Below are 26,334 nucleotides of genomic sequence, written 5' to 3'. Positions count from 1 at the left end.
CTACAAATTCACATTAAGGCACAAGCTAGCAAGGAGCTGAACTCCCTAGAGGAGCACTCATGCGGGCTCCCAGAAAACATACAGGTTCTTAGGCAAAACAGGAGAGCCACAGTGTCCTGTGTAGCGTGAACATGGTAACCCTGAAAGCATTGGTCTGACCTGTCCTCTCTGGCCTCTTAGAAAACAGCAGCATCCACTGCCCTACTAATCATGGCACTTCTGAAGAAAAACATCACCATTGCTTCAGCGGTCAGATCAATGGCTGCAGGGGCAATGGCTGCAGGGGCAAATCTCTCTTCTGTCTAGACAACTCCAAGCCAATGCTAGAGTGGTGGTGTGCTCCAGCAGCGTTTGCTCACACATTTGCTCTGGGCCACGGGGTTCTGCTTTGCCACAGTAGAAACAGGTTTCTAAAGTTCACAGCAGAGGCAACAGCCATAGGCAGAGGTATGGGTACGCCTATTCCTACTCAGCTCTCAGAATATAGCTGGCACTTCGGGTAGGATCATGGCAATGATACCGCATGGATGACCAAAGTATATTCTGAGCCTGAGCACAGACTCACACAGAGAGGGGCACTAAGAAGCTTCCCAAATCCATGCTTTTCTCTAGACCACTGAGCACATGGCTGAGAATATGGCCAAAGAAGAACAAATCTCCTATTGGGTTATGGATGTAGAGATAAGGCACATGAACCCCCAAAACTATTCCTGGTTCAGTGGCTGTTGCTAAGAACAGGGGAGGGACTTAGGACCCATATCCTGTCTCTCCACCCCTGTTAACCATCACACTTTCAGTCCACCTCTGAAATACTACTTAATGCTACTTAAATACTAGGTGTTTGCCAGAACTTGGTTGAAACAGCTGTGTGGATGACACATGGACAGCTTTCGCCTTCCTCTGAAGAAGTGTGGGGACTAGGGTGAGGCAGGAGAGATGCCAGGGCAAATGTTTAAGGGGATACTCACTCTCAGAGTTATGGAAATGTGTCGGTGTAAGGTGAAGGCCCAGCGCTGGCAGTTAGTGCTTTCTCACATCGTATCCTGGGTGCCTCTCTTGTCTCTTGTCCTAGCCCTGCTTTTAAGCTTCAGAAATGGGCCAATCTGCAAGCTACATTTATCAAGGGAGAGCCACAGCATTGTTAAGCTTTACTATTTCCACAGAACCTCCACTGGGATCTAAGATGTGATTTTGCAAAGGCAAATCATGGAGTCTTGGTCAAGGTTTTGTTTAAGATTTTAAGATTTAAGTAACCTTCAGATTACTTTTGAAAACAGTTTTGGTCTTAATTTGTGTGCCGTCTTCTACCCCTCAATGCACATATTGAAGTCCTAACCCACAGTACTTCTGAGTGTTACCATATTTGGAGGACCTTTACAGAGGTGATTCAGGTAAAATGATGTCATATCGGTGGGCTCGCATCCAACACGACCAGTGTCTTTATGAGAAGAAAAGATGAGGACACAACATACAGAGGAAGATCATGTTAAGACACAAGGAGTAGGTGGCAATCTATAAGCCAAGGTGAATGACCTGGTACAGAGCCTTCCTGCTCAGAGGAATCAACCCTGCTGACACCTTGACTTTGAACTTCTAGTTTTCAGAATTGTGAGACAGTAAATTTCTGTTGTTTAAGCCACACAGTCTGTGGTGCTTTGTTTTGGCTGCTCTAACAAACCAACACAGAAATAAAGTAGTTTCCTATGTGTTCTAATGTTCACTTCTCTGTTCTTTCTTTTTTTCAAAAATATCCTTAATTATCACTGACAACTAGCCATAGAACTTTACGGTTCATTTTTGTCATCCAAAACTCAAATCTCCCATAGTGAAATCCAAGCAAGAAAAAGCAACAATCTGGGGCACAGTGGCTCGGTGGTTGAGCATCTGCCTTTGGCTCAAGTTGTGATCTCGGGGTCCTGGGATTGAGTTCCACATTGGGCTCCCTGCAGGGAGCATGCTTCTCCCTCTGCCTATGTCTCTGCCTCTCTCTCTCTGTATCTCTCATGAATAAATAAATAAAATCTAAAAGAAAGAAAGAAAGAAAGAAAGAAAGAAAGAAAGAAAGAAAGAAAGAAAGAAAGAAAGAAAGAAAGAAAGAAAAGAGAAAGCAATAGTCTGTGAGACTGGCTGAAAAATTCCCAACTATATCACTATGAATGAATGAAGGTTGCAAGGGTAGTAACTCATGCTTTAGGAATCAGTCACAGATACACTTTCTAGATGGGTAAAAATGGTAGAGAATGTTAGTGCCATTGATGATGAGAAGGACATGAAGGGCTCATTCTCTAAGAAGAAGTAAATACATAGAATTGTTTCGATTAGTCCAGTCCTCACAGGGGAAAGGTTTAACCTTTCTCTAGGTCATCACCATCACTCTGGTCTTTGGTTTCCATGCTAAAAAGAATCAATCAATCAATTGCTCAGACATCAAAAAGTCACAATATATCAATCGAATGTGAGAATGGCACATTGTGGGTATTTTTAAGAGCTATGAAAATGTCAATATCTAAGTCAGTAGGAGATGCGTGCACCTTTGGCTAACGATGAACCCTAGGGACACTGATTTCTGTGGTCACATGATCATCATTCCCCTGGTTTCTAAATCTAGTAATGGTGTGGAATACCCACTATGGAGCTCCAGAAATAAAAGAAGAGAAAGCTCAAAAGCATACTTAATTCCAGAAGTTTCGAGCTGTCATTTTGAAAAGGCTATACAGGGATCCCTGGGTGGCGCAGCGGTTTGGCGCCTGCCTTTGGCCCAGGGCACGATCCTGGAGACCCGGGATCGAATCCCACATCGGGCTCCCGGTGCATGGAGCCTGCTTCTCCCTCCGCCTGTGTCTCTGCCTCTCTCTCTCTCTGTGTGACTATCATAAATAAAAAATAAAAAAAAAAAAAAAGAAAAGGCAATACAACTTGACAGATAAAGGTTCACTCTACAAAAGGCTGAACCAGGGATAATTTCAGGGATAAGCTCCCCTCAGAAAGAAACATGTTTCCTTTTCTTCTCACTGAAGCCTGGTGGCTGCCTCCACAGCAAATAACTAGTGATGTCCTTAGGGATGGTGTGGGGCAGTCCTGTCCCATACTACTCCATTCTTTTCTCAACACATGGAGACAGATTCTTTCAGATACATTATAGAATAAAAGGCTTTTGTGGGCAGCCCTGGGAAAGTAACCATCTCTGACATTTCTTGTGAGGAAAACTGTGTTTTGAGTTCTGAATGACTGACTTTTAAACACACTTTGGGAACACCACTCCTGTGTGAGACTCAGGTCTGCCTCTAATAGAATTATTTGCAGAAGATCCACCTTGGAGTTCCAAAGGCAGTACTGTAAACCTTCTGAAATCTGCTCAACCCCATAGCACTTTTGGTAACTCAACAATCTTTAGTTAAATAGAAATCAGTCAATTTAACAACTGTGGAGAACACCCACTAAGTAGCCAAGTAATTTGTTCATAATTCTTCTTGGTCTTGTGAAGCTCAAAGCATAAAATCCAGTTAGACTACTGTCCTTTTGAATTTCTTTTTCCTGCATAAATATCAAATAACATTTAAATAAATTTCAGAAATTACATACCAAATGATAATGGGGAAAAAAATTTCTCCTTTTCTCCCAAATCATTCATGCTATCTTCCCAGTTGTCTGTTTTCTAAAGCTTTAGCACTTCTGGAAGGGTTTTCTACTGGTAAAGGATGAAGAAGAGAGCTTGGATTATCCCATTTTAAAGGATATTTAAATGGTCATCTGTAAAACTGGTTTTCCCTTTATTGCACCCACCATTTTACAGAATTTCTAAAGATCTGATCTCAATCTGAGTCTCAGCACACATCAGAATCGTTTTTATTAAGAAGACCTTGCACGGTCACCCGTTCGAATCCTTCTCTTCCTGGATGGCTGGAAGATTTCCTTCATGCGGAGTCCTATGACTGGCATTTCGCAAACAACAAAGTATATCATAATCCTAGAAATGGAAGGACAAGTGGCTTTTGTGATAAGCAAGACCTCAACTGCACTTGGTAGATGCTTCCAGCGGAGGAAAAATAACAAACACAAAAGGGAAGCAGTCATTGTCTGTAACTTCAGGGAAAAAAAAATGGCCAGGGATGAGTTTCATGAGATTTGATTGTACAATTCAGAGACTTGGATTTATATATGTACATAGGCATTTACTGATATTTTCATTGGATCTGCCTAAGTCATATGCCCCATAATACGCCTACGACTGCTTCCAAGTTCTCTCACCTATTGGCACATAAAAGCTGCTTGTACAGAAGTCTCCAGTTTCCAGCCTACATATTGGCCAGTGATTTGCATAATCCTTAATACCCACCCCCCCACACACCCCAATCCTTTTTTCAGCCACCTAATGCAAACAAGATCTGGCTCAAGCTTCCCTAAACTAATCCATGCTAACACCATTTAGAAGGGAGACTATTCCGTGTAAGTTGGCACAGACGAATAAGCTCCCCATTGTATAAACGGCAGTCTTAGTAGAAAGACATTAATGAATATGCCAGTGGAGAGAGCCCTCAGCTTCTCAGTTGCTTGCTGGACCCTAACGCTGGAATAACTGTGCGAAACTTGAATGTTTTTTTAACCAAGGTAGGAATTTAACTCCACCTCCCTGTATGAATCCTAACAGCCCTTCTAGACCCAGATGAAAAGCAACAACTTCATGAAGTTTGAAGACTGGCCTGACCTTGCAATTCTCCTTCCTAACATCTAGTAATCAATCAGTCTCTCCTCTGAACTCAAGATACAGTTTTTTGGTCATTTTTTATGGTTCCTACCTCACCTATATATATATGAAAGTTATTTAGAGGTTGACATCTTGTCTTATGCATCTTTGCAAACTCCACCACTATTGCATAATAAATGCTTCTAAAATCAATATATATGTACATATATAAATTTGAAAACTTTTTTTTTTTTTTGGTTTTTAAAACAATTTTATTTACTCTCCCATCAGTCCAATCTGCTTAGGCCAGTGCTATTGAATAGAAAAATCTGTGATGATGGGGGCACCTGGGTGGCTCAGTGATTGAGCACCTTTGGCTCAGGTCATGATCCCGGGGTCCTGTGATGGAGTCCTATATTGGGCTCCCTGCAGAGATCCTGCTTCTCCCTCTGCATATATCTTTGCCTCTCTCTGTGTGTCTTTCATGAATAAATAAGTAAAATCTTTAAAAAAAAAAAAAAGAAAGAAAGAAAGAAAGAAAGATCTGCTATGATGGAAATGTTCCTTATCTGTGTAGTACAACGTGGTAGCCACTGGCTACATGTGGCTATTGAACTCTCAAAATGTGGCTATTGCACCTCAGAACTGTATTTTAAATTTTATTTTATTTTGGTAAATTAAAATGATCACCTGTGGGTAGTGGCTACTTTACTGGAGAGAGCAGGAGCTTCATTCACCTGAGAAATCTACGCTGTGGGCCCCTCTGGAAGCCTTGCCACCATCACCATGAAGGCAAATTAGGCGCATGCTTTATATGTGTCTTTATCATAACATTTATCACAACATACTCAGTTGCCTATTTATTTATCTCAGTCTCCATTGGACTGTAATTTCCTAAAGTCTTGAATTATGTCTTATTCACAGTTTGATCCCCCAAAACCAAGTACAATATGGCATTTTGGAGGTACTCAATAAAGATATTTGAATGAAAGGATGAATAGACGAATGGATTGCTCAATGGACTGGTAAAGACATTGCTTTGTATGTAATAAATCTACAAAACAGATCTCTTGGAACCAAGTGAGCTGGGAACTAAGAGATTAATGGTGGTGATGTGACAAATTATCTTTGTCTGAGGAACATGCACAGCTTTTTAGCTTATCTTTCCTTGCAAACACAGGCCCTGTCTTTGCATAACTGGAACTTAGGAACAACCCTCTTGTAGAGCCCCCGGTCATTAAGCCATGACTCTGCCCAGACTTGCTCTTTAAGAAAATTCCCAGGAGATAAAGTTCACTGCAATGATGGAGTGAGATAAACATGCTTTTGCTGTGATCCCATGTTCTCACATACCCCATACTGGCCTGCAGAACAGCTGGACTCATTCATCAGATTTGAAAATAATCAGGTCTTCACACTCTGTTATCACGGGTATGGTTGTTCCAAAGGGTATGTTGGCAAAGAGCCTTCTTAACCATGTCCCAGAGACTCAACTACCTTCACCGAAGGGACTGAGGGACTCCTTCTCTCCTTCACTAGCACTTCTTCCAAACCCACTTGCAAAAATAAGAGATGCTCTCATTCAAACCAATAATGATTCTAGGTGTTTTGGAAAAAAATTAAATGCTAGAAGTTGGCATGGCACTGCTTGTGTCATTTTAGAGTACATAGCTGAGTCTCATGGCTAGACATATTCCAAATATTTGTATAATTTAAAGTAATTTGTACAGACATAGTAAAAGTCTATTTTAGGCAATGGACTTTAATATATATTTCCTGGTGAGCATTTGGTCTTTTGTGTAATTTCATTTCTAATATTTTAATGTTATAAAATGTTTTCATATTCATATGTTTGTGAGCTAACCATAAAACAACAACATGTGTTTGAAATTTGAAACTATGCTGCACTGAACTTTGTTTTCTAAAATATTTTTTTAACTATTTTAAAACATTTTTGAAGTCATTTTTATTTTTACATGTTTCAATTAATTGGTCAGTTTGAAGCAACAGCTGTATAACTCACATGGGTTTATCCAAGTATCTATAAAGAGCACAGTAATTTAGTGCATTAATCAAAACTTGGAGTTAAATTCTAGAACTGAGTTTACCACAACTTTGCTGAATGATCAAAGGTTACTTAATCTCTCTTAGTTTCAGTTTTCTATGAGACTATGGACTTTATGCAAGTATGTTTTAAATATCATGAATTAAACCGATAAAAGAAAAAGAAGTACCCTTTGAAACAGGAAAAAAAAGGGGGGGGGGAATAGAGAGAGCAAGAATACTAGGTGCCAGGTACTGTGTCAAATTATTTCCCTGTATTACTTCATTTAGTCCTCAAAATCAGTCTCTAAGAGAGGCCCTGCCATTATCCCCATTTTATAGGTGGGTAAATGAAGAACAAAAAGGTCAGGCAACCAAATCATGCAGCTAGGATTTGAAGCCAGGCAGTCTGACTCTCAAGCCTTTCCTCTTAACCAATGCTTCCTTTTGCTACTCAGAGAGAAAAAAAAAAATTAAAACCTACCCTATTCTTAATTCTAATTGAGAGCGATGGCTCCCATAAGAGACTAGCTTGACAGTCTATGTGAAAGGTATGAAAATGTTCTGCAGATCTTAAAATATGGGTTAGAAGTCATTATTAACATTATTGCTAATGACAGAGACTGGTCTTTTCCAATTTAACATTCAAGGTTTCAAGTATTAAAAAATAACCCTCAAATTCCATAACCTATAGTAATTTGAACTTCTGGGAGCACAGATTTGAACTGCATTTGCTGCAGCTCTGAGTGGGGATATAGCAGCCAGCCTGACCCTCTATTCAGAGTCACGATTACAATTTGGTTTTGTTCTCTGCTTGTTGCCCTGGATGCAGGAAATGATGTGCCACAAGCAGAGGTTTGAAGCTTCACAACAACGCCAGGCAAAACCCTCAGGAATGTCAGAGGCCTACTGTTAAAAAAAAAAAAAAAGAAGAAGAAGAGCCAAGTGCATAACTGATGCTAATAATAAATATTTGCCAATTGATTCTCTCTGCTTCCATGCTTCCACTCCTACTAGAATCCAGTCACCACCTTGTTTTTAGGTTACCAAAGCAAAGATCCAGTATGGAAGGGTAGATCCCAAAGCTAGGTTTAAATCCTTGGTCTGTCATTTGTTGGTTGAGTGATCTTGAGCACTATATATCAGTTCATCTGCCTGTAAAAGCAGGAATACAGTTTTTATAGGATAGGTATGAGAATTAAATAAGATGATACATGTAGGAGATCCCTGGGTGGCTCAGCAGTTGGTGCCTGTCTTCGGCCCGGGGCATGGTCTTGGGGACCTGGGATCCAGTTCCACATCAGGCTCCCTGCATGGAGCCTGCTTCTTCCTCTTCCTGTGTCTCCACTTCTCTCTCTCTCTGTCTCTCTCTGTCTCTCTGTCTCTCTCTCTCTCATAAAGAAATAAAATCTTAAAAAAAAAGATGATACATGTAAATGCCAAGTGTAAGTAAGTACTTTATGCACAGTGCCTCACTAAGTCTTTACACACAATTCCATGAAGAGCCCATGAAGAGCACTCAATGCATGTTTGATATTGTCATATAATTAATTACTCATATTCATTAATTCAACACAGGGATATTTTGTGCCAACTATGTGCTAGGTGTTCAGAGCCCTCCCTTTGGACAGCCTAGGCATGGTAAGGAGGTTACAGTCTGGTTACCAGAAGACTCACCCAACCTTTAAAATAATACTCCATTAATATCACCCCATGGGACTTAAGCTTGTCTTATATTCTCTGTTTAACTTTCTTGTTTGGGAATAGGATCAGCAACATTTAACCATCCAGTCATGATGATAAAGTTTAATCAATATAAATCCATCTACTTACATAGTGACTGGTGAAATAAAATGATTGGAGGTTGATTTCTCATAAACGGGATAAGAGCAGGAGGCTTATAATCCTACCTCAGGTCATTGTGAAAGACACAAACATATCTTTGGTTTATTTAAGATACTCAGGTATATATTTAAATACACAAAGGCTTGGCTAAATAAACACAAAATATGTGGAAGAGTCACATTTATATTCCTAGGGAAGCCAATATTTTTGTAATAAATAAGTCGAATAACTACAAAAACTAGAAGACTTAAAAAGAATTTCTAAAAACCCTCAAAACACAGTGCTTTCAAGCAAAAGAGTCATGTAAACAAAACAAAACAACCAAAAAACCCCTACTGAATATATTTTAAGGTATGTGTTTTAAGGTCTTAGGAAGAAATATATAATGAGTAAAGTAAGGTAGGAAAGCCAGCTAATTAATAAGATTTTGAAAAATGGAGTAGGGGGAGGACAACCTGCTCTATGATTTTTTCCCTGGATTCCAATAGTCACCCTAATTAAGAAAAATTGCTGTCAAGTACAGAAGTGTATCAAAGACAAAAATCAAGTAGCCAACAAATATAGAAAAAGACATGCAACATGACCTGTAATGTAAAAAATGCAAACAAAACCTGGCCAAGATTTTAAGAGGTGATAGTGCTTGGGGTACCTGAGTGGCTCCATCGGTTAAGCATCTGACTCTTGGCTTAGGCTCAGGTAATGGTTTCAGGTTTGTGAGATCGATCCCAGGGTTGGGCTCCATGCTCAGCAGGGAGTCTACTTGAGATTCTCTCTCCCTCTCCCTCTGCCCATTCCCCTGACACGTTCTCTCTCTCAAGATAAATTAATCTTTTAAAAACAATGGTAATGCTCAGCACTTCTGAAAATGTTAGATATCTTCCTGTATTGGAGATAGGAATGAAAATTAATATAAATTTTAAGAAATTTGGCAGCATATATACAAGAACTTTAAAATGTTTAATTCTCAAAAAAAAATTAATTCTCTTTGACCTGCTAATCCTAATTCTGGAAATCTATCCTAAGGAAATAAGTAAAGATGTAATCAAATAATTTCAGATCAGTTTTTTAAAATTTATTTTTATAATCAAAGGTTTGGTTTTTCTTTCTAGTAGAGAAAAACTAAATATCCAGAAATAGAAATAAGGGAATAGTTAAAAGTTTTATGTGACACCCATAGGATAAATCATACTATTATTAAAATGGTTTCAAAAGACACTTGAAATGGGAAAATGCTTATAATATGTAAATTTTTTTCAAAACAGGATATAAAGTATATATTCATGAAAGTATAAAGCTAATCTTCATATATTACATACATGAAGAGTGAAACAAGAAAAGAATATTTTCATTTTAACATTATCTAAAAGTTTGCTGTTATATATTAATTTTTGACCAAAAATACATCAGAATCTGTGAATTTCTGTAATTTTTTTAAAAAAGTACTAAAGTCTTGGGCCCTCACCAAGGGTATTTCAATCCTGAAGTATCAAAGTGCCTTCATATAAAACCACCTCACCTTCAGGAGGTACCACATTGGGTGTGGAAGGTTTGTGTAGGATATCTCTGGAGAGCTTCACTCAGCTGTGGCTAGCAGAGCCCCAGGTACCAAGTGATGCAGGGACTGGGGGAGTTGTGGGAAGGATTCTCACCTGCTCAAATATCTCTTTCCACCCACTTGTCATGGGCCCTGAAATTCTATCACTGTGAATCAATCATCTCAGTTAAGTCCTACCTTATCCCTGGAACTTAAAGAAAGAAAAGAAAAGAAAAAAAAAAAAAAAAAGCCCACAGTGTGAGGTGACATATTAATTCACAGTAATATCCCACCTAAATTAGTTTATCAGACTTTCCCTTATTCAATCTATCTACAAACATTTACTGGATACCCAGAACAGAGGGTATCCAGCAGGAGAGCTGAATCAATTTGGCCTCTGTTCTCAAAGGAATCACAAGCTGGCAGTGAGGCCAGAACACAGACAACAGCACCACAGGGAAGAGATAAACAAGGTACAAATGGAGTCTACCCTCGCCGAAGGCGTGACTGTTATGTATCTGAGAAAGTTGAGAAGACTTCATAGGAAAGGTGCATTTGAGCTAAGCCTTGAAAAAAAAGGAGGCAAAGGAAATAGGATGGCAGAGGTAAGACAGCCAGAGAGAGAGCAAGAAGCCTTGAGGAAGGTGCCAGCTTCCTGGGATGGGCTCTTAGAGAGTGACCATGGTGCACAGAGCTGTGTAGAGCAGAAGAGGCTAGAGGGGACATGGGACCAGACTGGGCCCTCGAGTACCATGCAAACATGGGCACGTTCCCATGCGAAGTGCCAAAATGGAGAAGGATGTTCCAAGAAAGGGCGCAAGTGAAACACCTGCCAGCTCTGAAATTCTACCCCAGTGTGCTCCTGCTCCCTCTTACACTTCAGATCCTGGCTGTCTACTGGCATCAGGTTACTGCCTTGCCTCTCTGGTTGTGCTTTTAATTTCTAGAATCCAAAGCCACAGTTGGATGAAAATCTTGTCCTCCTTAAACACATCTTCTGTTCTGGTAACTGTGAATACCATTTCAAAATAAAAATACTTGGCGTTTAGTTTTATTGTGTGGGACTTAACTATTCTGAGAACCTAGCAATTCATCTTATTCCTACTAAGGCAAACACAACAGTCATATAGAATTATAGTACCATAGTACAGCTAGCTTTTCAAACAGGGGATAAAAAGACAATTTTAAAAGGATACAAGTAGAAAAAATATACTCTTTGTTAGTTTTTCACTTGAAGATTAAATTCTCCCTTTTATTTTTTAAGAAAAGAAAAATCCCCAAACTTTAGGAAAACATTTCTTCTTCCATCCACCCTCACGTCCCATCTTCCACCTCCCTCCAGGCACAAATTTCCTGACAGATTTTCTGTACTTGCCACATAAAAACGCCTAATCAAGGCAGAGCCATCATCCCAAAGTGCAAAGCAAACTCTCATTATTAGTTGCGCTGGCAAAAATCTTGGAAAGATACACAAATTCCAAGAAAACGACCAAAATATAATATATCTCTGCAAAGCAGAACTTCCCTGTAACAAGATTCATAAAATTTCCCTTTTTTTTTTTCCCCTTCCTTGGCTATTCTGACACAAGCTAAACTTTTTTGCACAACGTTCCAAAGCAGACAGGGACACACGCACACGTACACGTACACAGACCCACAAAGAAGACGTGCCTGAAAACTGTCTGAGAGGGAGTGTTCCGAACCGGACCATGTGCGGTGTCCTTGCCCAGATGCATCTGACTTCAGGCTTGGGAACATTAAACAAACACAAAAACAAGACCCGGCAATGCGCGTGCTGGGCTGGATGACAGAGGCCGCGAGCAAATATTGAGATTGTGTTTCACCTATTGCCATGGTTACCAAAACAGGGTGGATACTGACAGAAAGAGAAAGAAATCAAACTGGGAAGACAATGAGTCCCAGGAGAGTGTCTGAATGTGTGTATGAGGAGCTGCTGGGGAGGGCAGAGTGGGGAGCCCAGAGAAGAGATCCAATGGAAAGGGGTGTTTCAATACCCCTTTGTGTTGTGTGAGCAGCAGGCTCGGCCAACGCTCTGCAGGGACACAATACAGACCTCCTAAAGCCCATGGAAGACCCATGCAGCCCAAGGAACACACAGAGAAGTAGGAAGTTTAGTTTTGCTTGGTGGTGGATAACACCGAGGCAGTTTGTCCTAAGCACCAAAAGATGAAATACTCAGTGTGTATCCACTCTGGATGATGAATAAGAATAGCATTGTGGTATCAGAGATGGAGGCAAATCATAAGAGACTCTTAACTCAAGGAAACAGAGAGTTGCTGGAGGGGTGGGGGGATGGGATGACTGGGTGATGGGCATTAAGGAGGGCACGTAATGGAATGAGCGCTGGGTGCTATATGCAACTGATGAATCACTAAATTCTATACCTGAAACTAGTAATACACCATATGTTAACTATCTTGTATAATAACAAAAAAAAAAAGAAGAGCTTAGTGGTATCATGTCAAGACCCCCAGTCTCAAGAAGAATTACAGAGAATTGGACCATTCCTTTGGGTAGTCTGATGGTTGGTGTCAATCCCAGTTGACATGATATAAAAAGGAAAAGCTGATTGACCCTCTTCTCCCCAGGTACTTTGCCTCCCTAACTAAACTGCAAAAAACACTTCAGGAAACATTCCCCTTAGAAATTCTGCTATCACAGCAGCTAGCAGATGGCTTTCCCTGTCAATTCCTGACTGACACATGGGGAGTAAAGTTCCAATAAACTTGAAAATCCAGAAACTGAGTTTTAATTCCTCTTCTTTCTGCTAATTAGCTATGTGATCTGGGACGAGCTATTAACTTAAACCTCAGGCCTTTTTTCTCAAAGGGAAAGGATTTTGCTAAAAGAATCCCCAAGCTCCTTTCCTTCTTTGGAATTTGGTGATTCACAGGCAATTGATAATCTCTCAAATTCTTATTTTCAAAACAAATATAATCAAATGTCTAATCCCATATATTTGAGGTTCTGATCAGCACACAGAATGTAATTCCAGAATGTAATTCTGTAGGAATTTGTTCTGTTCTATAGAAATATAAATAAATGGTTGCTAGCTCTTACCGAGGATTTCAAAATTGAGTTGTAAATGTAAATATTTTACCAAAAAAAAAATGGCATGAGATATTCCTAAATTAAACTTTCTATAGTCTAACAGGCAAAGTGGCAATGGCATATGAACGGGTATATCTTCAGCCAACAGAAAGGAGTTGGGACTTCTATTTGCTCTTAGAGAAACGTTGCTGCTTTTAATTCTTTAATAATCATAACTAAGCTCAAATTCAGTATTTGTCCTGGCCAGACAGAAATATGGATCTCTCCTGTGTTTAGCTGGTGAAAACTAGAGAGTCTGATAGGTATAAGCAAATAGGAGCCTGGACCTGAACTATTCATTTGAGCCTCATTGTACTTTTACTGCTGAGTTTTGTTTTTGTAAGAACTTGCTTCTACTCAGGGTAAGTTACTATAGGGACACCCCGGACAGCAGGATGATAAAGTAGAAACAGGACAAAACCCACAGAAGACTTGGGTGCAGGGCCTGGTTGTGCCATTGAATGATGCTAGAAAAGCCACTCATCATTTCTGTGTCTACAAAATGAGGATAGTAATAGTTCCCTGTTGACCTTGCAGGGTTGCTAAGAGTCTTCAATGATGCTTCAATATAGATGGCTTTGCAATTTGGAAAGGTCTCTACTAACAGAAACCTATAGGATGATCATCCCCCTGCTGGCAAACCATTATGGTTTAGAGCCGAGACCAAGAGCCCAGTGACTGGGGTCCCAGCCCAAATATTTTACCAGCTTCTATGTTCTGCACTAGCTACCTAACTTCTCAGTTGATTCATTTGTAAAATGAGATTAAGACTAGTATCTCCCTCATCAGATTGATCTGAGCATTAAATGAGAAAACATAAGATGCTTAACAAAGCTTCCGCCACATGTACAAGTGCTTAATTAATGCTAACAGTTATTATTTTCTACCAGGGTGTTTTAAGAAAGCAGATTGCCTTTAAAACGACACCCATCACAGATATTAGAGGAGAGCATAGATCATTGTTGCTGTTTTTGTTGTCAGGGAATCCTACATAATTCCTACTCATCTGCATACGGGACAGTGGTTTTTCACAGCAGTGACGGAGGAGGATTCTGAAAAAAGAGGCCACCTTGGATCAGGCCATCCTCATGTTTTGATCACTAGCTACAGGGACACATAGCTGCTGGCATGATTCAAAAGTTAATGAGAGTTTCTTTAAAGTCAACAGTATTTCCTGCCTCACCACAAAGCTTCTGAGAAGCAGACAGCCTATTCATTCACTGCCTTCTTTTTTTTTTTTTTTTTTTTTCTAATGCCTGGACTTTTAGGAAGTGAAACTAGGGGGGTGATTAAAGCAAATAGGCAAATCGATGAAGGGTATTTCTCAAGAGTGCCAGAGAGATGTTACCTGGAGACTGTCTTTTCATGTGTATAAACTTTCCAGGCAACTCCATATGGAGCCAGGCTCCTCTGTGATTTATCTGTTGGACAGTGGGTGGCCAAGGGGCACCGTAGGCAAACAGTTATCCAGCTCGATAATTAGGGAGGGAAAAGGCAAACACAAACACACCCAGGTTGACATTCAAAACAAAGTGGAGATTTAACCACGGATGGCTCGCTATACCACCCTAGTTCTTGTCTGCCAATCTGCCAGGAGAAAACCATGAGCCAAGAAAAGAAGCACCGTCAGTAATTTATCAGTACAGTGAATGAAAAAAGCATAATGCTGGGTAGAAATGGGAAGGTCTGAACTGGGGACCCAGCTTTGTGTTTAAATGATGCCTTGATTTTCGTTAAGTGTTTGTCTTTGGTGTCCTCACTCGTGAAATGAGGAATCTGGGCAAGGTCTTCACTAAGTACCTCCCAATTCTAAAGGGCTTAGACTTTCCAATTTTTTTTTTGTCTTTTTCATTCATTCATTAATGCACATATTTATGTATATATTCAAAAGATTGTAAACCTAACTATAGATGAGGTACTGACAAGTTGACAACCAAATTGCAGCACAGCTGGCCTATCACAAGGGAAGAAACAACATTTGGTATTGATCCTTCTCAATTCCTAAGAAGTCAGTGTGATTCCAACTTCTATTTTCTAAGCAACACATACATTGCTTTTCTATCAAGGAAAAAAAAATAAGCCAGATCTTGTTTCCATATATCTTCCGAAGAAATCAAATGTAGTCAAATACTCTTTTATTATCTAATTACTTAGCTTAGCATTTATCTCATTTTATCCTCTCCCTTCTGAGCTCCCCCTTGCCCGTTACCCACTCCATCCCACCCTCACTTCCATGGCTACTACTGTTTGGTTCTTTCTCATTGTTTTAATTCAACTCAGCTCAACTAATCAAATTCAGTTCTCATTCATGGGACCTTTCTTAGTACAAGGAACTTCCATGATGCAAGGATTATCTTCATCAATCAAGTAAGGGGGGGGAGGGACACATATGTAAAATAAGAAACATCAAGATAAAAATGTGTTTGGAGAAAGAGAGGCAGTGAAGCTGAATCAGAGAGGCCACAGAGCTCTGGTTAAGACAAGGGGGACATCCTGTACTACCACCTACCCCTCATCTTTTCCAGGTTATCAAGAGGTCTAACCTCTAAATGGGAGGGCCTTGTCATCCTTATCTCCGATTTGTATGTAAATATAAAAGAAATCCAAAGACTTTGATATAATCTGCCGGTTACTGTTATCTGGAAGCTCTGTGATATTTTTATTTTTATTTTTTATTTTTATTTTTATTTATTCATGAGAGGCACAGAGAGGCAGAGACATAGGTAGAGGGAGAAGCAGGCTCCCCATGGGGAGCCCGATGCAGGACTCAATCCCAAGACCCCGAGATCATCCCCTGAGCCAAAGGCAGATGCTCAACCACTGAGCCACCCAAACATCCTTTTTTTATCTATATTGTGATGAAAAAGCATTGTCGGTGAAGTCTGAGACGTTAGCCTTTGCTATGTGATGCATCATTGGGCCAGTTTTAAACTCTTGGAGCTACAGTTGTCTCAACTATAAAATGAGGACAACAAGTCTATCATGGAGCTGTCCTGAGGGCAAAACCAGGTATCAGCTGTATGTACCTTTCCCCTAGTATCTCCACACTCCATGAGCTTCCCTAACTCTCTCCACACTGAAGGTGAATTCTGGGCAGAGTGGCCACGGCCTTCTCTGGAAAGTTGTTTATATGTCATCTTTCACTTTAGTTGGTTTCAGTATGGTAATCATCTCAACATTACTGAGTTATAAGACAGATATATGGACAAGTTCTCCCCATTCCTTATTTTAGCTTCCAAACCTATTACTGGTCTAAAAAAAAAGAAAGAAAGAAAACCTCTTTGAAAACTAAATAAGATTGGCCTCATTCTCACAAATAGAAATGAACACAAATCTCCGTAACCGGAAGGTACCATATCCACACCACTACAGAATCACTCATGGCCACAAGAGCCACAAGAGGCTGGAAATGTGTCCCAGTCTGGTTTACATTCTCTTCTTCCTCCCCTTTTCCATTTCTGTCTGCTTATCCTCCCCCCCCCCCGCATTTTCTCCCTTTCCCTTTTGAATGTCAAAAATGTCCATCAGTATCCAGTGAATTTCCTTTCTAGCAGACCCCATTTTCGTGGACAATACCCACCAATTCCAGGAATCTGGGAAGAGAACCCGTAGTGTTGGGTGGTTAGACAGATGGAAAGCTCTCACAGCTTTGAGTCTGTCCTGACCCGCAAAACAAAATCTAATATGTATATATTCACTTGTATCACCATGAAGCCATATGTTTGTTGGCTTAATTCTTTAGAAAAAGAATCCATAAAACTCCATTATAATCTGTCAGAAATCATTACAGAACCAGCTTGGACAGATGTGACTTCAGTACACTGAAGCCCACTGCTTGATGCCAATATACATTAAATCCAAAGAAGAGCACTGTGCTGCTTGATTTGGATATCCTGGATTAATACACAGTGCAGCTTATTGGGGACACCTATTTTGCATTCTTCCACAACTGAAATGACCAATTTGAGGGAAGAGGATGTATCCTACTGAGCAATCGCTAGTCGGACAGCTTCTAACAAAGCTGTACAGTTAAAGCAATCCTGTCTTAAGCTTTTGTCCACCTCCAGGACCTCCAAACTTCACCAGAGATGCAAGAGGACGGCTTTTGTCAGTGGTCAATAGAGAGTGTGAAATAGACACTCTGACATCGCCGTCCCCAGGAGAACAGATATGCAGTGTTGTGGTGCGGGCGACACCTCCCTGGCAGCTCTCTGGTTTCTTGTGTGCTCGGAGAACACACCCCGCAGAGTGCATTCATCACAATAGCCCATGTGTGACCTTTCGAAAAGTCCTTGAAAACAGTGAAACAGGAGTCTTAGTTGAAATCTGGAATCCATTCCAGTCTTACACAGGAAGAAAATTAGGCATAGAACAACAAAGCCCATAGTTCAGAGAAAACCTGGGGAGGCTCTGGCTGACATTAAAATCATGGAAGATTTTTTTTTTCTCTATTACTTTGTATTTTGTAAAAGCTTTTCATCTGAGCAGCCCCAAAGCTGCTAGAAAATACCGTATGGTTAGTTGATGGCAATAACTGGTTTCTCCTGTGAATAAAGCAAGCGGAATAAGAATAGAAATGCTGAGTAATGCATTAAAAGCCGATTACTAAACACTTTTCCAGGCTAAGAAGTAAATGCTGTTTCTCCAAAAAGTCAGTGGCCAGTACCATCATTTTCCCCTTTGGAATAACTGATTGCCAGTAATAGTGTCAGGAGTGGGAGCCTGTGACAGAGAGACTAACTATGCTCTCTAAGCCCTAACTCCATGATAAGAGTTCATTAGCCCAGACATCATGGATCTGGAAATATTCATCCATCCACTCAGAGCATGAATCAGCAGAGTAGTGTGCTTGCTCAGTAAATTTAACTCGACAAACATTTGTGGGGTAACACTATTTTATAGGTACAGACCATCTTCCTTTTGTCTCCAGCTGATATTATTCATAGTAATTGGCCATATCATATGTTTTTATTTCATACCTATAAATAAATAATTATAACCTGTACTCCCTTTGGAAGCATTCTCTCTCTTTGCCAGTAAGAAGAGAGGGTTAGGACATTTCTGAGTCAAGTGGTGGCATATAATCCAGCGAAAATCAATTGGCAGGGAAATTTGGTTTGGAACTATGTGTAAAAATCCACCTAAAGTTTGTCTGGGAGGTCTCCCTAGAGGGATACAGACCCCGAACCAAACAAGATGATTCAGAAATAACTCAGCTGGGGGAGTAGCATCTGATGCTCAGATGAATAACTTAATTTTGTTTTTTTCTTAAGTACCTTCACAGTTCATTTTTTATTTTCCTTAAAAAAAATTTTTTTAAAAAGTAAATGGCATTACTCTGGTCTCCAAAACAGATGCCAGTTTGAACTTTACTCTGCCAGCAAGTATTTGGTTTGGCTCTGCAGGGCTTGAGTTGAAAAAATATTTGCCGATTCCAAAAAGATTTAACGAGCTTTGCTGAAGATGCCGGTGCCATCTGGCATGTCACAGGGACTGTGGCACAGCAAAGAGAACTCTCTTAACCACAGATTTTATTTGCCCAAGGTAGCCAACACTGGGAATTCAGGCGCTTCCTTGAATCAAGGAGCTGAAAGACACATGAGTAAAATTTCCAAGAGAAAGTGACCAAAGCAGACATCAAAAAAACTTGCTGCCATTGAAATTGAAGTCACTGGGGTTTGGTGGCTAATTTTCAGAGCTGTCGAGAACATCCTCATACCAGCCATTAGACACGGTCCCCAATGCTGTCTGTCAGGAAACCAAATAAATCTCCGACTTGTGGCAAAGCTACCCTTATCCAATATCAGATACTAACAGTGTATTTTGTTGCCATCTGATACCTTATACTAATTGTCAGAATTTAACTACATGAAAACCGAGCAGTCTACTTCAAGTATCTTTACTAAATACAGCCAGCAACTTTACTTTGTATTGCAGAGATGGACATGCATTGCTTTTACTAATATTTAACAGAATATAATGTATCAATCTCTCAATATGACTGGAAAGACTGAGCTTACTGCACATAAATCTTCTATGTTACGAGTCCGTGAAGGTTGTCACCTGAAATCACGTATTTCAGTAAGAGGCGCAGTTACCCTACATGAAAGCAAGGCTGTGATCCTTTGAATTAACGTCACATCTGACAACTATAACAAAACATGAAAAATATTTCTGTGCTAGTGTGTGCTTCAGAATCACGTGTCTGTTCTCACGGATATGGGGGACAGGAAGTGTGGCACTGAAATTGTGACCACCTTGAAGAAGAGGAACTCTGGATGGTTTTTGTTAATCTTACCTTAGGGGGAAATTAACTCCTACTTGTGTGTATCCCACCGCAACTCCTATGGATCTCCCCAAACTTCTAAACATCCCTTTCATGAAGGCCGATCCAATGCTTGTTACATGGTCATCTGATGCCAAGGTTCAATAGCAAACACCCTCAAAGAGAGAGCCAAGTTCTGTACTGCCTTTCCACAGAAAAGACCTATTCACCAAAAACGATGACGACGGAGCCATCTACCTGCCTTAACTGAAATTTGGAAGTCAGAGTAGAAATCCAAAGAAAAAGTCATGAAATAACAAAAGGATGGTTATAACTGTTAGTTACCATTTTGGCTTCTGAATGCATTGGCTGGACCTGGGGAGAAGCACAGGGGTTGCTGAGATTTGGACCTTGCATTCCCAAGAGGCTGGAGTTCACTGACATTTGTCTCTCCATCTAAGAGAAAGAAAAGCAAGAGTCAGAGTCTCAGAAAAGCAGTCTGGGTCACAGACAAAGCTGCATTTCTCTTTCAAGTGGGTCATTTAGAATTTCTTTGAATAACTCTGGAGAAAGACTATGGTTTGAGGAAGGGCAAGTAAGACACTTCTGAGCCTTGAACTCTAGGACATCAAAGAATTAATCTAAAGCCGTGCCTGCTATAGGAGATGTCCCATGCCAGCGAGAACCGTGTTGTCATGGTACATTTACAAACACGAGTATGGAATATTTCCACTTCTGCAAACACTCCAACTGCCACTAGTCATGCTTCTTTTTATAAATGTAAAGAGTAATGTATGCACAGAAAAATGCTGGGAGGATATATACCAAATGGTTATCTCAGGTTATCCATGGCTTTTTTTTTTCCCTCCCTCAGTTTTATACAACAACATGAATCATTTTACCAATAAGGAAAACATTAAATTAATTTAAAAAAGGAATGCTCTTGAATATGCTGGGTCTCCTTGCCATTGTAACTTATAAACACAATCACGATGTCCAAGAGGTATTTGAGCTGCTGCCCTTGGCACATCTCTTCTTCCCTGTTAACCTCATCAGGACACCATACAGCAGCAGATTTTGGCCTCATGGCAGGGCCAGGCCTTTGAGTGGGTGAAGAGAGCAGGTGAGGGTACTGTGCGGCACATGATGGACATTGTCCTGCTGGCCTGCCACGGCGTCTAGAATTAACATCGTTCAAATGCTTGCACGAGTTCTGGCATTTTTGTCTCCAGGGTGTCCCTGTTAATAAGTAAATACAGTAAAACTTCTCTTTTAGCCAGGGGAGGGTAGATCTGATTGATACTGTCTATTCAGTAGAAATTTAGCCTGTTTCAAAGAACAAAAATAAAGTGAGTATACTTAATACTAAATTGCACAGAAGACTCGCCTCAAGAGGAAAAAAATAGATTCTTCGGTGCAAAAGTTGTTCCCCTTGCCAAAGGAAGGAAGGGAGAAGAGTGTTAGCCTGGGCAGTCTGGGGAAACACAGAGGTTTTTGTCACTGGAGCTCTTCCAAGAGTGCAGGCCAGGAACCTCCCTGGCAAGAATTGAGAGTGAAAGCCCAGGTAAATGCCCCGTTAGGGTCCCCACTGCTGTCGGGTTCCATCCCTGCTGGGTCCGTCCCAAGTGCGGGGCTGCAATTATGACATTAATGTGTGGGTGAGCAGAGATGCTCACTCACTAAGTGACATGAGTGATGGGTGGACAGTCCCTGTCTCAGCAAAGCCCCCTCAGCTGTACCTTAGCATATCAGTTATTGGGCAGTGTATGTTGGTGTGACACTGCTTCACAAGGGGCTATTTGATGAAGAATTTTCTATACATTCCAGAGCAAGCCAGCAAAAACTTCTGGAGCCTTATCAATTCAATAAAATAAAACCTTCCCTCTCCTAGACCCCCTGAGTCTCCACATAGCCTAGGTATTTTATTTTGTATGACTATTTTGGAAATTCTGGTAAAATACGCGTGTCATAAAATTTACCATTGTAACTATGTTTAAGCGAACAGTTCAGTGCTATGCAGTACACTCATGTACTCTAATTGTTAAGTCTTGACAGCTGCTCCTCAAAACGCTTAGAGCTTATAACTCCCACTTCCAGAGGCAGCGAGATGGAAGAGTCAGAAAGGCCTTTGACTGTTTATTCCAACTGGTCACCTGCTCCTAGAGAGAAATCAGGCCCAAATGAGCTTTTGCTTTCAGTTTCCTGAAAGAAGGTCACTGAGAAGTACAAATGCTTATCTGGAAGTTTCACGTTGCTCTCCATCATGTACTACAAAGGGCGAGCAGCTTACTTGCTCTCCTCGAGATCCAGAATCAGCCATGCTTCCCACTTTGTGGAAGAGTTACAGTCTGTGACTACTCCTACTCCATGACTCACAAATTCACCAGAATGTTGAAAACAGGCTGATTTCTCTATTTTAAAACATCGCATTTTTCCATCTTAGTGATTATAAGGGGTTAGCAAGAGCCTCTGCAAGATAACTATTTGGTGCTTATACTGACAAGGTCCTGCTGCAAGAGTGTGTTTTGGGGAGGTGCCTGGAATCAAGGAGTCAGAAGATGGGAGTGGCTTTGCTGAATATGAAGCAGCATTTAGCACTGCAGGTAAAACATCCAGGTAAAGGATTCACTTTTTCTTGAGCATTTCCTTTCCCTCTGAAACAAATCAGAGAAAGGAAGCTAAAATCTCAACAGTTCACTGAGCTTTTGTAATTACGATGAGTGTTTGTATTCCCAAATTATGCCAACATTTGACTGAGGATAGGAAATCATAGCACCGTGAGATCCTGTCTTGTTGTTCATCACATCGCCAGTGTCCAGGACAGTACTTGGCTCATAGCAGGTGCTCAGCAAAAGCTTGTGGAATGAATAAACACATCATTTTGCTGCAGACCTGGGACCTTGTGAAATGTCAGCATGCACTACAAATCAGCTAAGAATATTCCCTCTATAAAAATAAGATCATATTTTACATACTATTTTGTAACTGCATTTTTACCTTGATAATGTATGGTGGTCATATGACAGGAGTATGTGTTTTTATTTTAATTAATAACAACTTAAATTTATTTATTTATTTTTTATTTATTTATTTTTAAAGATTTTATTTATTTATTCATGAGAGACACAGAGAAAGGCAGAGACACAGGCAGAGAGAGAAGCAGGCTCCATGGCCCGACATGGGACTCGATCCCCAGATCTGGATCACACCCTGAGCCAAAGGCAGACGCTCAACCGCTGAGCCACCCAGGAATCCCATATTTTCTTTAAAAAAGAATATTACCTCCACTTATAGACAGATCTTTTATGCCAAGAGCATCATGGTTTCTCAAGGCAGGAACTCTATGAGAAGACTGGGCTTAAAAATGCCAAAATCTTAGCACAGGAGCAGGGAACTCAATAACAATGGGGAGAAGGCCTAGATTTCTGGGACCAGAGGCTCTTAGGGTTATCTCTTTTTTAGATATTTTATAATAGTCTTCATTAGTTACATTCCTGTCTCTCTAAACCAAGGTTTCTCAAGCTCAGCACTGTTGACATCTGGGGCCCAAATAATTAGTTTTTTTGTGGGGGCTGTCCTGTCATTGTAAAATATTTAACAGGATCTCTGATCTCTACCCACAGATGTCAGTAGCACTCTTCCCTCAATTGTGACAATCAACAGTATTTCCAGATGGTGCCCAACATCCCCTGGGGGAGAAAATAGCTCCACGTTGAGACTCAGTGCTCTAGACTAATGCTGTTGTCATGGCGGCTGTACCTATCAGTGGCATGGGTTTGGGAACTCCTGGGGGGTTGGCCTCCCAGACTTGCTGTCTACATTGGCTCTTGATCATGTTCCTCATCCTTTACTTCTATTGTAAAGCATCAATAGGAGGTCAAGTTGTACAATGAGATTATATGGTGGAAAGCAGTGCCAGATACTTATTCTCTGGGCCCTCTCAGCCCATGTCCCACCTTTGTCCCTGGAAATGGTACAATCAAATGGAAAAAAAAAAAGAAGAAGAAGGTCACCAAAGTGGTATTTTTCTGGATAGTGGAGAAAATTTATGAAAGGAAAGTAATTTTGGACAAGAGTGATTCATAGTGTAAAGGAGGACAGCTTATGGTGGGAGTTTTCATGCAGCTGGCTGGGTTGAATAATACCTGGGATAGTGACATTGGGGGTGCTGTTGTACCTCATCTAAAGATATTTCAAGTGAGCCATGCAGGTAAAATGTGTCAACTCTTTGGTTCCTTCTGGCCTGATTTTGCAAAGACTGTTTCTAGCTGGGACAATTCAATATTTATAGTAGGCAGGTCCTTTTTTTTGAACTTGGGCTTCCAAGCCTTTGTCCACACCTGCCTCCATTCAGATAAATCAGCAAACTGCTCAAGCTTCAAAAATCTGAGCTGCTCAGTGTGAACAGAATTGGGGATCGTCACAGCTGTGTGGCATTAGACAGCTTCCTTCAACTTCTTACTCTTCAGCTTTTCATCTGTAAAATGAGCGTGGCAATAATTACTGTAATCCCATTCCCACAGGACCCCAATGAGAGCAACATGAAGTGACAAATGTAGATAATTCCTCAAAATGCAAAAATGTTCCAGTCAGGCCTTGTTGATACTGTTGTGGGAGAGTTTTCATTGCATTGTCCTCTCACATCTAGGGCTTTGGGGAACTCCTGTGGCCCTAGGAACAATGACACCAGCCATGCTCCATGAAGCACAAGGCCAGGGAGGATGAAGCAGCACAGGGAGGGAATCCTGTATCAGGAGAGCAAGGTTTGTTCTGGAACACTCTGGATGTCCCTTCTAGGCTAATGTGTAGTTTTCAGAAGGGGGTCATATCATATAATGATTAGAGTGTAGACTCTTGAGTCATACCACCTGGATTTAAATCCTTCCACTTCATCACCTAATAACTGAGACCTTAGCCAAGCTACTCAGCATCCTGTGCCTCAGGTTCCTCATCTGTAAAATGGGGTTAATAACAGTGCTTCCCTCACAGGTCTGTTGTGACAGTGAAAGCAGTGAATGTACGTATCATGCAGTGGTTGACAGAGTGGACTCTGGGGTCAGAACTCCTGGGTTCAGAACTCAGCTATGCTGCTTCTCAGCCAAGAAAGCTACGTGCTATACCTTCCTCATGCAAACAATGGTGGTAGAAATAGTACGTGCCTGACAGGATGGTTTCATGTGTTGCTGAAGTGCTTACAGAAGGACCAGCACATGGTAAGTATGCAGTAAATGTTGGGAGCATGATGACTTGAACATGATATGCAGGAATACGTATTAGTGGGTATTGTGCACCGTCATTATTACTTTTATTCTTCTAACTGTTACTGAGTCCTGGCAAGACCACTCCCCAGTAAGTTAAGGACACTCTGTACATAGCTATACAGACTTTGGGCTAGTCCTAAAACACTATATCCTTGAACAAATTCTACTCCCTGAGTATGGCAAGCTCACTTGTCACCAGCAGGAAGATGGGGCCAGGCCTCCCTAAGGAAGCACTGAAGGGCAGGAAAGCCAGTGAGATGCCTAGCGACAGACAACCAGGCACTCTCAGCAGACCAGTACACAGCTCAACTCTTCATCCAGAAGAAGCCACTTTCTTTCCAGCTTAGATCTCAGCTTTTTCTTTACTGCTTTCAAAAGAGCAAGGCTCATTGGAAGTGAAAAGCACTTACTGGCATCAGGACTGCAGAAGATCCCGGCATCGTAGGGTTGGGCAGGGTCCCAGGCATGGAGGCTGGCATGGGCTGTCTCTGTCTGTTGTGGAGATGTAGCAGAGAAGATAGAGAGCCTGGGACAGGCCTGGCAACACACAGAAAAAAGCAAACATTATTCCCGATGCCTTGGGGCAGGGGATTCATGGCCTGTTTCCCCGTGTCCAGAACCAGAGGGAACAACACCATTACATGAGCAACAGATCAGATCCTCTGATGGGAACCACATAATTGAGGATATTAGGGAAATAATAACAAATAAAACACAAGCCTGGCTTCCTCTGCTGCTTCCTAGTTAATACATCAAATTCCACTTCATTTCCTGACCTCTGTTATCTAACTCATATTCAATAGTCAACAAGTCAGTAAATCTCCTACAACCCCTGCCTCTTAGGGAAGGGGCTTGGGGGTGAAATCCTTTACTCAGGATTCTCTGCCCTTTGGAGGATCTTAGACCCTGAGATCTGAGTATGTTTTTTTTGTTTTTTTTTTTTTTTATCCACACTCTCCTATGTCTCTGCCTGGAAGCCCTCCTGGCTTTATTCTGAATACACTTCTCACTGTCTAGATTTGTATAGCCAACTCAATTCATGAATTCCCGATAGAAATCTGTTTTGACTTTTTCATAGTTCTCCACTGTGGGTAGAAAAAAAAAAAAAAAAGCAAAACAAAACAAAGCCAGGACATAGACCAAAGCAGCAGGAATGAGGTTCATGCCACTGCAGCCAGCCCTTCTCAGGCAAGTCCAGAGCCCAGCCCCCAATTACCAATTCCTCATTTTATAATAACTAGAGGTGTTAGGCTGTTTGACAGAAACTGATTTTGGCCTGACCTGTAGAACTTGGGTAAGCATTCCTCAGGGGAGTACATAGTTTGAGCTTTTGCTTCAATTTGCCAGAGGGGGGAAAAATTTAGGACTTTAAATTGATTTAATGAGCCAGGGAATGTGTGGCTGAGGGAAAAAGGAAATTATTTGTGTTTATGAAAAATGGCAAATAAGTGACCTCCTCAGCTAAATTCTCAATCTCCTGATGCTTTTGCTCTAGGGAGCCGTATAAATGTCAAACCACTAAATTAAAGATCTAACAAATAAAACAAAACAAATAAATAAACAAACACCCCCGGGGACCTCTGAGTCTTCC

The 26,334-nt window shown here is 40.9% G+C and overlaps 1 protein-coding gene across 6 annotated transcripts in view; it reads right to left on the bottom strand.

Moving 5' to 3' along the window:
- The window catches only part of CREB5 (cAMP responsive element binding protein 5), a 405,112-nt gene that overhangs the window by 77,341 nt on the left and 301,437 nt on the right, over positions 1 to 26,334 (bottom strand). For all 6 annotated transcript variants that reach the window (XM_072764623.1, XM_072764624.1, XM_072764621.1 and 3 more), the window contains 2 exons: positions 25,154 to 25,280; positions 19,828 to 19,938 (listed from right to left, as the gene is read on the bottom strand). In XM_072764623.1, coding sequence (XP_072620724.1) covers positions 19,828 to 19,938; positions 25,154 to 25,280 — 238 coding nt within the window. The remainder of the gene's footprint in view (positions 1 to 19,827; positions 19,939 to 25,153; positions 25,281 to 26,334) is intronic.

The sequence above is a fragment of the Vulpes vulpes genome, chromosome 7 (assembly GCF_048418805.1).
Source record: "Vulpes vulpes isolate BD-2025 chromosome 7, VulVul3, whole genome shotgun sequence".
Classification (NCBI taxonomy): domain Eukaryota; kingdom Metazoa; phylum Chordata; class Mammalia; order Carnivora; family Canidae; genus Vulpes; species Vulpes vulpes.
Note: the sequence above shows the minus strand (reverse complement) of the source record. Positions and strands in the feature narration are given on the sequence as shown.